General features: G+C 39.2%; 2 protein-coding genes and 1 long non-coding RNA gene across 7 annotated transcripts in view; 1 reads left to right on the top strand and 2 right to left on the bottom strand.

Moving 5' to 3' along the window:
- The window catches only part of CATSPER3 (cation channel sperm associated 3), a 31,423-nt gene extending 22,057 nt beyond the window's left edge, over window positions 1-9,366 (bottom strand). The window contains exons 1-2 of one of the 2 annotated variants that reach the window (XM_020908008.2): window positions 9,114-9,366; window positions 7,007-7,160 (exon numbers count right to left, since the gene is read on the bottom strand). In XM_020908008.2, coding sequence (XP_020763667.2) covers window positions 7,007-7,160; window positions 9,114-9,214 — 255 coding nt within the window. In that variant the 5' untranslated portion in view covers window positions 9,215-9,366. Of the gene's footprint in view, window positions 1-7,006; window positions 7,161-7,418; window positions 7,484-9,113 lie in introns of those variants that run through there. The other variant, XM_020908010.2, reaches the window with a different exon arrangement.
- LOC110146915 (uncharacterized) lies at window positions 9,354-11,018 on the top strand. The gene is made up of 2 exons (XR_011486850.1): window positions 9,354-9,470; window positions 10,435-11,018. It is a non-coding gene; the product is annotated as an uncharacterized lncRNA (long non-coding RNA).
- Window positions 11,019-14,196: 3,178 nt separating this feature from the next.
- The window catches only part of PCBD2 (pterin-4 alpha-carbinolamine dehydratase 2), a 44,372-nt gene continuing 43,465 nt past the window's right edge, over window positions 14,197-15,103 (bottom strand). For all 4 annotated transcript variants that reach the window (XM_020908012.2, XM_020908015.2, XM_020908013.2 and 1 more), the window contains one exon: window positions 14,197-14,449. In XM_020908012.2, coding sequence (XP_020763671.1) covers window positions 14,354-14,449 — 96 coding nt within the window. In that variant the 3' untranslated portion in view covers window positions 14,197-14,353. The remainder of the gene's footprint in view (window positions 14,450-15,103) is intronic.

Here is a 15,103-nt window from a genome sequence, read left to right as displayed (position 1 = left end):
TGCCATCTTCAGGACCATCACCTTGATGAAGAGGGATGGGGCCAAAAGCAAGTAAAAATGATGCAAAGTTTTCCTACTTTTTTAAAGTTCCCCTTTCTTGACTCAGTGTTCACGCAGTTTCTATAAATCTTTGGCTGTTTTCCAGAGTTCTGACAGCTTTGTCTCCTTTTTAGCTGTTTCTATGAACAGATGGATTTTTGAAGCTACCTACTCTGCCTTTTCGCTGGCATCACATCTCTACATTTTTGAAGAACAGTTTTTGCTAGATTTTGCATTCTAGTTTGATAGTCTTTCTTTAAGCACTTTGAATATGACATTCTTTGCCTTCTGGTGACTGTAGTTTTGGATGAAAAGTCAACTACTCATTTTATTGAGGATACTTTGTATGCAATGAATCACTCCTCCATGATGGTCTCAAATTCTCCCTTTGTCTTTCAACAATTTGTTTATAACGTGTCTAGGTGGATCTCTGAGTTTGTTGATTGTGTTGGATGTTCAGACTGTTTTTCATGAAATTTGGGGCATTTTTGGCCATTATGCCTTCACATATTCTTTCTATCCTTTCTCTCCTCTCCTTCTGTGACACCAATTGCATACACGTTTGTATGTCTGATGATGTTTCATGGGTTTCTGCTCATTTTTATTCATTCACTTTGCTTTCTGTTCCTCATACTGGAAATCTCAATTGACCTGTCTTTCTGTTCTTTAGTTCTTTCTTTCACTACCTCAAACTTGTTGTTGAATTCCTCCAATGAATTTTCATTTCAATTATTGTACTTTTCAACTACAGGGTTTCTATTTGGATCTTTTTTAATAATTTCTCTTTACTCATATTCTCTATTTGGTGAGACATTGCTCTCATACTTTCATTTAGTTCTTTAGATGTGGGTTTTTTTCCTAGCTCTTTGAACATAGCAGCCAATTAAAATCTTTGTCTAGTAAGTCCAACAGATGGGCTTCCTTGGGGTGAGTTTCTATTGTTTACTTTTTTTCTTGTGTAGAGATCATACTTTCTTGTTCTCTGCATGTATTATAATTTTTTTTCTTTTTTGGTTGGAAATTGAACATATTTAATCATATAATATTGGAAACTGTGGAAATCAGGTATTCCCCCTCTTCCTAGGGCTTTGTTGTTGTTGCTGTCCTTTTTTTTTTTTTTTTTAAGAGTCTTTCCTGAACTAATTCTACATGACTTTGTCATGTGTGGTCACCAAATTCTCTGCTCAGTTAGCTTAATGGTCTGCTAATAACTGAACAGAGTATTCCTTAAATTCCTGAAATCCCTAAGTCTCCCAGCCTTGCCAAGGGGCTCTGTGTGTTGGGGCATGTATTTAATGGCTCAGAAGTTTACAACCCTGCCTTAACATTTATTTGCTGCTTGCACAGAATCTCAAGATTAGTCTGAGGTGACAGATCAGGGCCTCCTCCATGCTTTCCTCGTATCTTCACTGGGATCCCTAAGACTGTTAATAATTTCTCAGTTTTATAGATAACCAGGTGCTTTCATACATATCATTTTCAATGATCTCAATAGCCACCCTGGAAGATGTGTGTTAATACTATTTTACAAATGTAGCTGAACCACATAGAGGCTAAGCAACTTGCCCAAATTCTCACAGCTAGTGAGACAGTAGTAAAGCTAGGGCTTGAACCCAAATCTGTATAAGTCTGGATCCTTTCCACAGCACAGAACTTCCTTAGGCTTACAAACAAAGATTACTACTGAAGCATGTTTAATAATCCTTATGGCTTCTGAAGAACAATCAAAGGATTCAGATCCCTCAACTCATGTCTTCCCCGATCCTTACCCAAACCCTATAGTTAACATAATTCTCTACAATCCGTGACCAAACTCTGTGGGATGCTGGTGTGGAATGTACTGCCATACCAACACATTCACAGAAGTGGTGCCAAATGGACCCTGCACATCTAAGACACTGATTAGGATATTCCATCACCTCCACCACCTCTGACACCACATTATGTTGATGTTAACCCTTTTCATCACCAAGAAGGAAATTTGCTATTTACCATAAATGAAGATAAAGCGCCTCTTCAATCTTTTTTTTTATTGTAGAATAAAATACACATACAGAACCACACAAATACATAGCCTAATGGACTGTTCCAAAGCCAACACCCCTGTAACTACCACCTAAGTCAAGAGTTAGAACCTTGCCAACTATCCCAGAAGCCTCTCCATATGCTCCATTCCAACCACAACTCCCTCCCTTTCCCCCAAGTTAACCATTGTCTCTATATTTATAGTGATCATTTTCTTGCACTTCTCCATAGATAGAAACTCATGTGTGCATTCCTAGAATACTTTTTTTTATTAAAAACTTTTTCAAAATTTGATATGTCTTTTAAGTTTCCTATTCATTTTTTTCTTCCTTTCCTTAAAGTTTATTTGTTGAAGAAACCAGACAACTTGACTTGTAGAATTTCATCATCTGGATTATGCTGACTGCACACTTGTTCTTCTGTCCTCTATTTCCTAGAAATAGGATGCTAGATGAAAAGACTTGATCTGATTCAGATCTTCTTTTAATATTTATTTTTATTATTTATTTATTTGGCTGTGCCAGGTCTTAGTTAGCTGCAGCATGTGGGATCTTTGATCCTCGTTGTGGCATGCAGGATCTTTAGTTGCAGCAGGTGGAATTTAGTTCCCTGACCAGAGATCAAACCCATGTCACCTGCACCGGCAGTGCAGAGTCTTAGTCACTGGACCACCAAAGAAGTCCCAGGTTTGATCTTTCTCATAAGATGACAGGTTCTGTTCTTTTATAGGAGGCAAAAACAATGTCTGGCTGTCTCTTTTTTTATGAGGGAAGCGATCATTAATGCTCAAATTGCCTAAATCCTGTAATTCACTAGCAGTTGAAAAACTGTGATACTTTAATTCTATCAATTATTTTTCATTTATTAACTGGGACATTTCTATAAAGAGATATTTCCCTTATCTACTATGTTGTTAAGCAATAATACAATTCATATAAAAAAGGTCAGTAAAGCTTGATTCCTTCCCTTAATTTAACAGTTTTTGAAATAAAGTATTAGTTCCTTGTGCTGCTGTTGTCAGGCACTTCAGTTGTGTCCAACTCTTTGCGACCCCATGGAAAAGGCTCCTCTGTCCATGGGATTTCCCAGGCAATGATAGTGGAGTAGACTGCCATGCCTGGCAGTCAGGATCATCCTGACCCATGGATCAAACCCGCATCTCCTATGTCTCCTGTACTGCAGGCGAATCCTTTACTGCTGAGCCACCAGGTATCACCCTCCAAAAGTGACCCATCAGCTTTTTTGTATCACTGTAAACTTACAGATTATTTGGTGAGTTTCAAAATCCACTGTAATTATCATCCTTATTGAAGCTCACAGTGTCCCATCTTTAGCCAGTAGGAGTCTCATCAAGTTGCCTTCTGCGTCCTTTTGACATGACCCCAGTAATCTTTGGGCTTCCCTGATAGCTCAGTTGGTAAAGAATCCACCTGCAATGCAGGAGACCCCAGTTTGATTCCTGGGTTGGAAAGATCCCCTGGAGAAGGGATAGGCTACCACTTCAGCATTCTTGGGCTTACCTTGTGGCTCAGCAGGTAAAGAATCCACCTGCAAGGCAGGAGACCTGGGTTCGATCCCTGGGTTGGGAAGGTTCCCTGGAGAAGGGAAAGGCTACCCACCCCAGTATTCTGGCCTGGAGAATTCCATAAACTATACAGTCCATGGGGTCACAGAGTCAGACACAACTGAGTGACTTTTACTCACAGTAATCTTTGATAGCTTCCTTGCTATGTGTACAAGATATTCTGAGCTCATTTGGTATAGTTTCAGGCCTAAACCTGCAATCAACCATGTCTCAAAAAATCCCTAGCTCCTTCCAGTGATAAACAGTATTTCAACACCACATTATGGGCATTAAGGATGCATAATTAAGTTGGTCAGTGTTCTAGGTTTTTCAATGGATAATGATAAAATATATTAGGGATTTATATTGATACTTCCAATTTAAATGCAAAACTACAGGGGTTTACTTTGTCTATATTATATTCATACTTCCTTTCTTCCATGAGTAACCTGGTTCTCAAGAATACTGAGGATAACAGAATTAAACTGTCCCATAATTACTTATCTGCTTATCCTGTGTCACACACACAACAGTCCCAGAGTAATACTAAGCATCACCACAAAGTTGATTTCTGACAAATGGTTTAAAATTTTGCATCAACTCTCCCATTCTTCCTCATTTTAATCAATACTATATCTTCATTGTCAGAGTATATATTCATTTGTGCTATATTCTCTCCTTGTTAACCCATAATTATGATTAGTTCTAGAAATAAAAACATATTTTACTATTCATTGCCTTTCCAGTGTTGATACTTCTTTAGTAATTTTAGTTGGCTGAAACTTATTCCTTATTAAATAGATTCCTAAGAAAGGGCTCATGGGAGCAGTATTAGTCAAGATTTTTTTATGTTGATGACAGTTTGTCTATGCCCTGTATACCTGAAAGTCAGTTCTGCCGGATCCAGAATTCTTGGTTTGCATTTTCTTTCCTAAAGTATGTTAAATGTTTGACTCTATTTTCCTTTATTTCTGGCTGTGCCGGGTCCTCATTGCCATGCAGGCTTTTCCCTAGCAGAGGTGAGCAGGCACTACTCTTCATTACAGTGCAGTTTTCCCATTGCAGTGGCCTCTCTTGCTGTGGAGCCACAGGAGGGCTTCAGTAGTTGAGGAGCATGGTCTCAGTAATTGTGGCTCCTGGGCTCTAGAACACAGGTTCAAGAATTGCTGCACATGGGCTTAGTTACCCCACAGCATGTAGGATCTTCCCAGACCAGGGATTGGATCCATGTCTCCTGCATTGCCAGGCAGATTCTTTAACCACTGAGCCACCTGGGAAGCCCCATTTCACTCAGCATAAAGCATTACCATAGCAGAGTTTAATAATAATTTTCTTTTCCTTATAAGCCTCTTAGCTTGCTGCTGCTAAGTCACTTGTGTCCAACTCTGTGTGACCCCATCCCTGGGATTCTCCAGGCAAGAACACTGGAGTGGGTTGCCATTTCCTTCTCCAATGCATAAAAGTGAAAAGTGAAAGTTAAGTTGCTCAGTCATGGCCAACTCTTCCCGACCCCATGGACTGCAGCCTACCAGGCTCCTCCATCCATGGGATTTTCCAGGCAAGAGTACTGGAGTGGGGTGCCACTGCTTTCTCCGGCCTCTTAGCTTAGATGCTAACAATTTCCTCCACACCTCTTTCCTTCAAAGTGAAAGTGAAAGCTGCTCAGTTTTGTCTGACTCTTTGCAACCCCATGGACTATACAGTCCATGGAATTCTCCAGGCCAGAATACTGGAGTGGGTAGCTGTTCCTTTCTCCAGGGGATCTTCCCAACCCAGGGATCAAACCCAGGTCTCTTGCATTGCAGGCAGATTCTTCACCAGCTGAGCCACCAGGGAAGCCCAAGAACACTGGAGTGGGTAGCCTATCCCTTCTCCAGGGGATCTTCCTGACCCAGGAATCGAACTGGAGTCTCTAGCATTGCAAGCAGATTCTTTACTAGCTGAGCTACCAGGGAAGCCAAAGGGATTCCTTCATATTCTTTGACTAGAGTATGTTCTGGTGTTTGTTAAGTCCTTATTCTCAATATACAATAAGTGCTCTTTCAATATATAGTTTCAATTCTTTTATTTCAGATAACTTTTCTTAGAATTTACATTTGAGTGTTTATTCTGTTTCATTACTTTGCTTCTATTTCACATTCAGAGATTCCTATTATCCTTAAGTGGGATCATTTTTCCCCAATCTTCAATGTTCATCATTTTCTCTTGTATACTTTTTAATCTCTTCATTTATTACTGATTTTTAATTTAAAATTACTGATTTTATTAATTTAAAAAATAAAATAAAATTTTTATTTCTCCCATTTAATCCTATATTTCTAAGTCTTTATCTGCTGTATTTGATTGCTCTTAGTCTAATTTGGTCTTTATTTTTGAAATGATTTTATTTCTAATTCTTTTCTTAGTTCTATCACTTCACTCTTTTCTTTCCTAACATCACTTTTGTAAAAATTTACCTTGTTCTGAAATAGTACAGGTTTTATCTGCTTTGTGAACATATCTTTGTTGTGGGCTTTCATTATCTGTAGTAATATTATTCTCCACTTTGTTCTTTTGTTCTTATAATTTTATATGGGATTTTACCACAGTCTTTTTCTATTATACTTTTTTTATATGAAATTAATTTTCCTGAACTTTTAGGAGAAAGCATGATTCTAACTTTAAATATCCATTTTTGATTTAACATGTGGTAGCTTTCTTTTTGAGGTTTCCTGGTTCTGTTTCCCTTTTCCAATTTTATCTGAACCTCTCCTCCTTTTCCTGGGTCTCTTACCTGCTCAATTTTCATTCCACTCCCAATATTTCCCATAAGTATGGAACTCTACCCTTGAAAGTAGCCTTGGACGGTCAGTTTTTAAAGTTACAGGGTCTGAACCATTCTAGCCCCTTCATAAATTGCAGGGACCTCCTGTGTTACAGCACAACTAACAGATTAGGCAACACACTCTCTGGTATCAACTGCTATTCAAGACTTATTGACTTCCCTCTGCTTCCTCCGCTACAGATGCTCATACTATGCAGTGTGGTTCTTGGTAAGGATCTCTTGTAACTAGCTTTGTCGTTGCTGTTTTGGTTTTGGTTTTCGGTTACATTGCGTACCATGTGGGATCTTAGTTCCTTGACCAAGGATCAAACCCACATTCCTAGGACAGGAAGTGTGCAGTCTTAAACACTGGACAGTGAGGGAAGTCCCTCTTGTTAACTAGTTTTGATGTAAATGCTGTCACTACTGCTGCCACCATCTTCTTAGATTTTAGGGTATATTTTAATAGTCCTTAGAATTTTTCTACAGAAAACTTTTTGAACAAAATGCCTTAAGAATCTTAGAACAGGTTCGGAAAGAAAACAGAAGGAAATGGACCCATTTTGTCCGCTTACCTCAAAAAGTCTGAACAAGCTGTATCTTGTTTTATAATCAGTCCACAAGACCATAAAAAAGGCATTCATTGAGACGGTACTAATCATAATTATCTTAAAGAGACGACTCATTATGACTTTCTTCACAAATGCCTGAAACTGAGTATCTTTCCTCCTGTCAGAAAGTTGAATAAGAGGTGTGATTATCTTGCAACAGAGCTAGATCCCCAAATGATGCACAGTTTCTTAGGAACTAGGGTCTGCTTCCCCACTTCTGTGACTGTAAATCTAATCCATATATATACTTTAAATTTGCAATGAAATGCTGACTAAATGACCACTGAAATATGTATGACAATCAAAGGGTAGGTCTGTCCCCACTCAGTTAACTCAGTTCAATCTCTCTAGACTTATGGAAAAAAAAAATGATTACCACTCCTTCTCAAACAAAGCATCATCTTCCTTTACTCATGCAACAAATTTTCAGTGAAAGCCAAAGTTGCTCAGTCACGTCCAACTCTTTGTGACCCCATGGACTATACAGTCCATGGAATTCTCCAGGCCAGAATACTGGAGTGGGTAGCCTTTCCCTTCTCCAGGAGATCTTCCCAACCCAGGGATCAAACCCAGGTCTCCCGCATTGCAGGTGGATCTTTACCAGCTGAGCCACCAGGGAAGCCCAAGAATCCTGGAGTGGGTAGCCTATCCCTTCTCCAGGGGATCTTCCTGACCCAGGAATCAAACCGGGGTCTTCTGCATGGCAGGCAGGATTCTTTACCAACTGAGCTATGGTAGCTCAAAATTTTCAGTAACTAACTACTATTCAACTCACTCATTTATTCACTCAACAAGTTTTTATTGAATGATTACTATATGCCAGGCAATACAGTAGTCCCTTGAGATATAAGGTGAAGTAAAACTATATACAGTCAGTCTAGTAGGGAAAACTGCTAATCAAATAACCATACAAGAACTTACACATCAATGATTTTTAAAAACTGACCACTCTAAGAAAAAATGGGCAAACACATAATCAATTCATGAAAGAAATACAATGGCAATGAAGTTCCCCTCCCTACAATGTTCAGCAGCACTACTAATCAAGGAGGTGCAAATTAAGTAAAACCATTAACTTTGCTTATGAAATTAGCAAAGACTTAAACTTGATAATATTTAATGCTGGCAAAAGTGCAGTGTGATGGAACACTCTCATAAACTGCCAGGGAAATGTAAACTGACCAATTTTTCTGAAAAACATTAGTTGTGTTCATATCCTCAGACCCAAGGAATCTACCCCAAGAGAATACAATTGGACACGCTGTGACTTTAGCCTAACGTGTTTATCTCATCATTATTTGCTATAATAAGAACTTGGATACAATTGAAAATTCTAACCAAAAGAAGACAGGTTGAGTAAACTATGGCACATCCAGCTAATGGAATATTGCACAGATACCACATGTCTACATATTTTTCATGATTTAGAAAAATGCTTATGACCTACTGGATAGCAAAACATAGAAACAATGCAATATAAAAATTCTCTACTTAAAATTATCTCAACTGTGCAAAGCAGGTAGAAAAAAATTCAGCATGAAATATGCCAAAATGTTGCCAGTGTCTGCCTATTGATGGTAAAGTTACAGGTAATTCTTTTTCCTGTTTATATCTATCTGTGTTTTTCAATCTTCCTCATGTAACAAACGAACAGTCTCACACAGTAAAAAAAACTATAGAATGTATATACTTCTATAACCTATAAAAATAAAATATATAATTTCCATTAGCTGATTTGAGATCATGTCTATTACCAAAACAAAACCAAAAAAAGCCCTCAAATTATCTAACACAGTGTTGGACAAAAAAGGAAAAGATGGAACAAACTAGTCATTTGGTCTACAGGTCAAATAAAAGTGTGACTGAATATCTGATTAACCAGCCAACTGTGACAGTAAAGCTGAGAAAATTGTTTGGCTGAGACTTCAACAACCTCACCAGTCGGAGAAATCAGATTATCTAGGATGAGTCCCTCAGCTTGGGAAGTAGTCCCTTGCCTATGAGAAGAGGCTAAGAGCCCCAACACTGCCATCTGCATATTTGTTAAGCAAGAGAAATAAAGAATATTTACTGAAATTTCCATAATTTCTCATAGAACATCTGTGACGCATTCTCGAACAGTGAGTTAGAAAGGATTCTTGCATGGTCCTGCTGATAAAAGTGCTGAGACATTTTCCAAATTTTCAATTTTTATTCCTCGCTTTAACCATTCAACAGAAAATCTCTGCTTAGGAATCTCCTCGCATCTAGATTCCACAAGGTCACAGAAAAGGGTCCATAGAGGGAATCCTTGCTTTATGAGGTCACTCTTTACAGCCCAGTATGCTATTAGCCGGCAGGCCCCTGTAGGGGAGAACTCCCCACGGTTTTACCCACATATCCTTTCTTCCCAAGGAGACCAAGCACCTCCGTTCAGCATAAGTCATGGGTGAGTGAGTGAGTGAGTGAAAGTCGCTCAGTCGTGTCTGACTCTTTGTGATCCCATGGACTGCAGCCCACCAGGCTCTCCTCTGTCCATAGGATTCTCCAGGCAAGAATACTGGAGCAGGTTGCCATTCCCTTCTCCAGGGAGAAGAGTCAAGAGCACCCTGCAATTGCGAAGCTCTGGGATAAAACTAGAAGACAACAGAAACAGGCCAGACAAGAGCCTTCCTTCTTCAGGAAGTGCCCTCATCTGACAGAGGCCCTTAATAATGTGTTAGAATGGGTCAAGGGTCATAGAAGAGGGGAAAGCAAAATTCTCTGGGCTTCTAAGAGCAAGAGTGCACAGCCAGGGCACAGCACTGGAGACACATGGAAGGACAAGGAAAGATTCTGATGGGTTTGGGGCTAGAACACAAGAAACAGGAGGTGCAGAGGTTATCCATGCCCAACACTGGCTAACTGGGGACCCAAAATGTACACCTATCAACCACCTAAAGAGTGTAAGGGAAGAGTCTTGGGGTAGAAATGTTTTAGGTTCAAGAGCAACAGGCACTATTCCTCTGTTCAATTCTTGGGATGAATATATTCTTCTCATTCTCCTATTCCTACCTCCTTTGACTTCCAAGGCGAATCAATACATAGGTTTCTGGGTAGTCCTGTATTGAATTAAATGGTTAGTTAGCCAAATTGGTCAAATTCCTGGAAACTTTATTTCTCGGACCATAATAGAAGGAGGAAAACACCTCACCACCTCCAACATCCGAAGTATTCTGGAACAAGTGTTTTCAACTATTTCTCGTAGAAAAATACTCTTGGAGGCAAGCAGAATACTGAACTGGGAAATAACATCTTATCTACTCAGTCTCTCCACTTAAAATCATCAATAGCAAAGCTTTAAGAAACACTGATTTATGTTCTCAGGACTCACACTTTGGCCTCACCTTCTTATTCTACATTCTCTTCCTCAGGAGTCAAGCTTCTCTGATGCCTCCTACTGCCTCCTTTGATCACACGCCCCCAACACCTTCTGGGCTTCTGCCTACACCCACAGTGGTCTCCTGGAAGAGCTGCTGAATCAGTTCTCCGTCTCTGTTTCCACATGCCTCAATACATCAGTGTGTCTAATTCCATTCAGGCACTCAGGAGGCCCTCAGTAATGTATGCTACATGGATACACAAACGAATGTCCTCAGGGATCCTTACGCTCACTCAAGTAGCTGAGCATAGAGGAATTTTATTTCCAGGAACCCCAAGAATATACTCCTATGCATCCAGTCTTTAAGCACCAAAGCACACTTTAGGGAGAAATGAAGAAAAGACTAAGAATGTAAAAGATTCTTGGGCTTCCCTGGTGGTCCAGTGGTTAAGAATCCACCTTGCAATACAGGGAATGTGAGTTCGATCCTTGGTTGGGGAACTAAGATCCCCACATGTCATGGGGGAGCTAAGCCTGCTGGCTGCAACTACTGAGCAGATACCACTAGAAATTCCATGTGCCACCATGAAAGAGCCCGTGTGACGCAACATGACACTGCCCCCCCAAATAAATATTTTTTTAAAGAATATAAAAGATATATATATAAAGAATATAAAAGAATATAAAAAATTCTCCCATGATGCTTGGAGGGGTAAGGAAAGATGGCAGGCTGGAAGCATTCAAGAAGAGACCAGTTGATCTTGGTATATGACATCAGCCAACCAAAGCTGAATATGGTTTCTAGAGTCACTGACGATGAAACCTGGTCTGGGACTGGAACTCCAGCTGATGAGTGGAACCAAAGGTGACCAGCTTCTCGCGGCCTACTGAAATCACCTTCATGGATAGGTGGGCAGGATAAATACCTGGGGATGAGAAGCTAAAGGGCCACCTCTTCTGCCCTGTTAGCAGCAACTTACCCTCTGCCTGACTTGCACAGCACCACCTCAGCTGCACACAGCCAGGGACAGTCAGAAGGCACAGCAGCTTGTTGACCCAAAGTCTTCTCGCCAAGTCATTCCTAACTCCACGTAACTGGAACTGAAGCACAGAGCTCACATATTACATCCAAACCCTATTACAGTTCCTGCTGTTTTGCAGGAAACTTTATAGAACTGAAAGTTACTGAGTTCAACCAGTATATTTTTGAACACTGGATTAGAAATTATACAGACTGCTCCACATTAGTAGTCTAATACTTCAGTACACTGATGGAAGTTAGGAATGTGTCCATATAAAACATATGTGCTATGCTTTTTTGGCTCAAGCAAAAACATAAAGAATCATGCTTATCCTATTTATCTAAAGACTTCCTAAATCCTAATAATGTCAGTAATCACAATTTTCAAAACTTCACTAACTTCATTTTAGAAAAGAACACCGTCAAACATCCTAGCCCTAATTTATTATCTATGGAGGTCATGCAAAGGGTCATAGGTCATGTCTATTTAACCCCCCCCCCCCTTTACTCCAGTGATCATTAAAAAAAAAAAACCGAGGGAAACCAAAGCTTGACATAGCAGAGAAACCACTGTCATCACAAAGATTTGGAACAGAAGAAAACTTGGGGGCCTCCAACTTTGACAATGTCTCCTTTAAGTTGAAATGTCAGTTACTTTGAGCAAATCTGGGATTTGTCCTGTTGGAATTTACCCCAGGGAGTATTTTCATAGACTTGTGATATGAGACTTTGATTCTCTAAAGTTCAAGAGTTCCAACAGATGTGACATCCCTTAACATGGACCTTATGTCAAACCCTCACATAGACGCCAATTACTAGCTACATTCTCAGGTCCTGATCATAGCAGTTATAGTTTATGCACTATATAGGTTAATCGTTTAGCCTCTCAGACTTACATTCAAAATATGGTGAAAGGTTTCCATTCAAGGAACAGCGAAACAAGTTAAATGACACCACAAGGGAGCAAATAAACAAATCCAGGAGGTTGACTACTCTAGAGGACCCAGGTCTTACAGGAGGTCAGTGACATAGAGGGAACTAAGGGCAGGGCGCTTCCTAGCTCTAGACGAAAGCTTAAAGAGACACAGCAACCAGATGTGATGGGTAGACGTCATGTGGATCCTGATTAGGACAAAATTACTGTCCAAAGACATTCTTGACCTTCAAGACAAATTGATTTTGCCCAGGTATTAGGTAATACCAAGAAATTATGGTTTTATTTTTTTAGGTGTGATAAGTGCATTTTGGTTTCTATTTAAAAATGACCATATTTTCTAGGATGTTTACTAGAGGATGTAGGGATAAAATGACATGCTATCTGGGATTTGCTTTTAAATACTTAAGCAAAGAAAAAGGAAATGGGAGACTATATGAAGTAACTGGCAAGATTTGGCTAACTGTTAAATCAGGGTGATCAGTACATAAGGTTTGAATGGACTATTTATTTTAAAATACATTTAAATTTTTTCATGTATAAAAATCAGGGTGATCAGTACATAAGGTTTGAATGGACTATTTATTTTAAAATACATTTAAATTTTTTCATGTATAAAAATTTATGTAAAGAAATTTGATGCACTGATCTAGAAATCGTTGGTAATACAATGTACAAAAGCTCCCAAATCTACAGTGCAGGAAATAGTTTATAAAAACATATGACTTTGCCTTTTACTCTTAAAATTTTCAAGTACGTACAAGATCCATGCTCTGGATCTCCCAGCAGCCACAGGGCCTGAGTGGCTCTTCCACTTCCATACCCCCCGCCCATGTACACTCCATACCTACAGAGCAAAATGAACATAGCTGCCTCTCCTAGGCAAACAGAACCAGCCAAAAATTGACTTCAGAGAGCTCAGCCTCCTTGTCATGTTCCCATATGGCTTCTCAGACTAGGGGTAAGGGCTGTCGGGGGTCAGGGGTGAAGCTTTGCTTGTAACATAAAGTGATTTTTCTGGCCTCTGATGTGAGGCAGAATATAAAGATGATCCTTGTTAAATCCTACTACTATAAGACATGTTCTTTGGATGGATACATACACATTCTTTTAATCTATATTTTGATCTCATTAATAACTGCATTCCTGAGTTCATTCAAAGAATAGTTACTGCAATTTTTAAGCAATAGCTTACTTTATATTCCATTTTACTCCCATCAGTGACACATGGAATAAATAGAGCTTGTAACTGGATAATACCCCAGTAGCTTCAAGCTCAGGGGCTATAGACTCTCAGGTCAGGGGTTACAACATGCAAACGATGGGAAAAAAATGACCCTTGGTTCCTCTTCCCTCAGTATGTTAGCTAATGACGTGGCAAGCTGGTCACTATGACAGTGAATCCTTTTATTGCCTCACCTTGCTGGAAGCCATGAACAAGACACTTGTCTTCTCCTTTCTCCCTATCTGAAAAGGAAGGGTAAAACACAGACAGCTCAACCAATTTATGTAATCTCTGTAACTTCATTAACGACTTAAGTAGCAACAACAGGTAAACTCCAAATCAATTAGTGTCATGAGAATCCTTACATACAGTTAAACCCTTTACTATAGAGTCATCATTCTTTTTCTACCTTACAAGTGCTTTCCAATACAATGCATTTGTAAAGTCACCATAATCACTTGAATTTCTGGGATATAAAATGCTCACCCATATGAGAATCCTGCAGATATGAGAATGCTCCTGCATATCCATTTCTAATCTCTAAGAATGTTACTTGTCTTTTTTATATTAATAGAATTACCTGGGTTGATTTACCTTATATATGTGATTAGATATAATGAAAAATACCTCAACCTCAAGTTTAAATCATTTTTATTTAAGCACTGATTTTACAAAATGTGATAGTTCAAAAGGTGAACTAAATTTATAACTTAATTTATTCATATAAACTGCCTTCAAAGTCCATTGCAGCTAGATGTGTATGTAAGATTCTACATGCATTTTAGAAGGAGTCACAGAGAAGCAGCTGCTTTTTCAATAAACTTGGCCAGTTTCACATCTCTTTTGGTCAGTCCCCCACAGTCATGCGATGTGAGCGTTATCTGGACCTAAGAAAAAAAGAAACAGTTTTTAAAACGCTGAGCTGCAATTCATGGTACTCTCCTTTGGTAGTTCAGAAATCAATCTATTACTCAATATTTATCTTTGAGAATTGGGGAGATTAAATGATTTAGAAAATACTACATTATGAATAAGCAATGCATTTCCAAAACCCAGTAAACTCCGGGCTGAGCTCAGCAGCCACCCAGGGATAAAAAGGTTCTCTCATAAGAGGGGCAAATGAGCTGCCAGAATCTCAAATCTTGACTCTTGGGGGGAAAAAGAGAGAGAGAGAGAGAGAGGCTGAGGTTCCATTTTAACTCCCATTACTTTAATTACACTCTTTTCAGGTCACTGAGAAAAACTAAGCTATCAAATGTAATACCTTAGCAACCATGTTAAAAAAAAAAAAGCCCATTTCCAAATTAGAGAAGTTGGGGAGGGCAGTGGAGGAACAGACTGTTGCCTCTTGACAAACCAATTAATAAGCAAAAGGGAAATTATGGGTGAAGAGAGGCAGCTAGGAAATAAAAGCTTATGCTGGTACCTGCATCCTCTGCATTATTGCAGTAAATCACAAAAATATGAAATGTTAATTTTTCAAAGAGGACTTTCAAGAGACAAGAGAACCTCACAGAAATGTAGATGATAAGAAATTCCAC

Source organism: Odocoileus virginianus, chromosome 3 (assembly GCF_023699985.2).
Source record: "Odocoileus virginianus isolate 20LAN1187 ecotype Illinois chromosome 3, Ovbor_1.2, whole genome shotgun sequence".
Classification (NCBI taxonomy): domain Eukaryota; kingdom Metazoa; phylum Chordata; class Mammalia; order Artiodactyla; family Cervidae; genus Odocoileus; species Odocoileus virginianus.
This window is presented reverse-complemented; position numbering and strand designations above follow the sequence as displayed.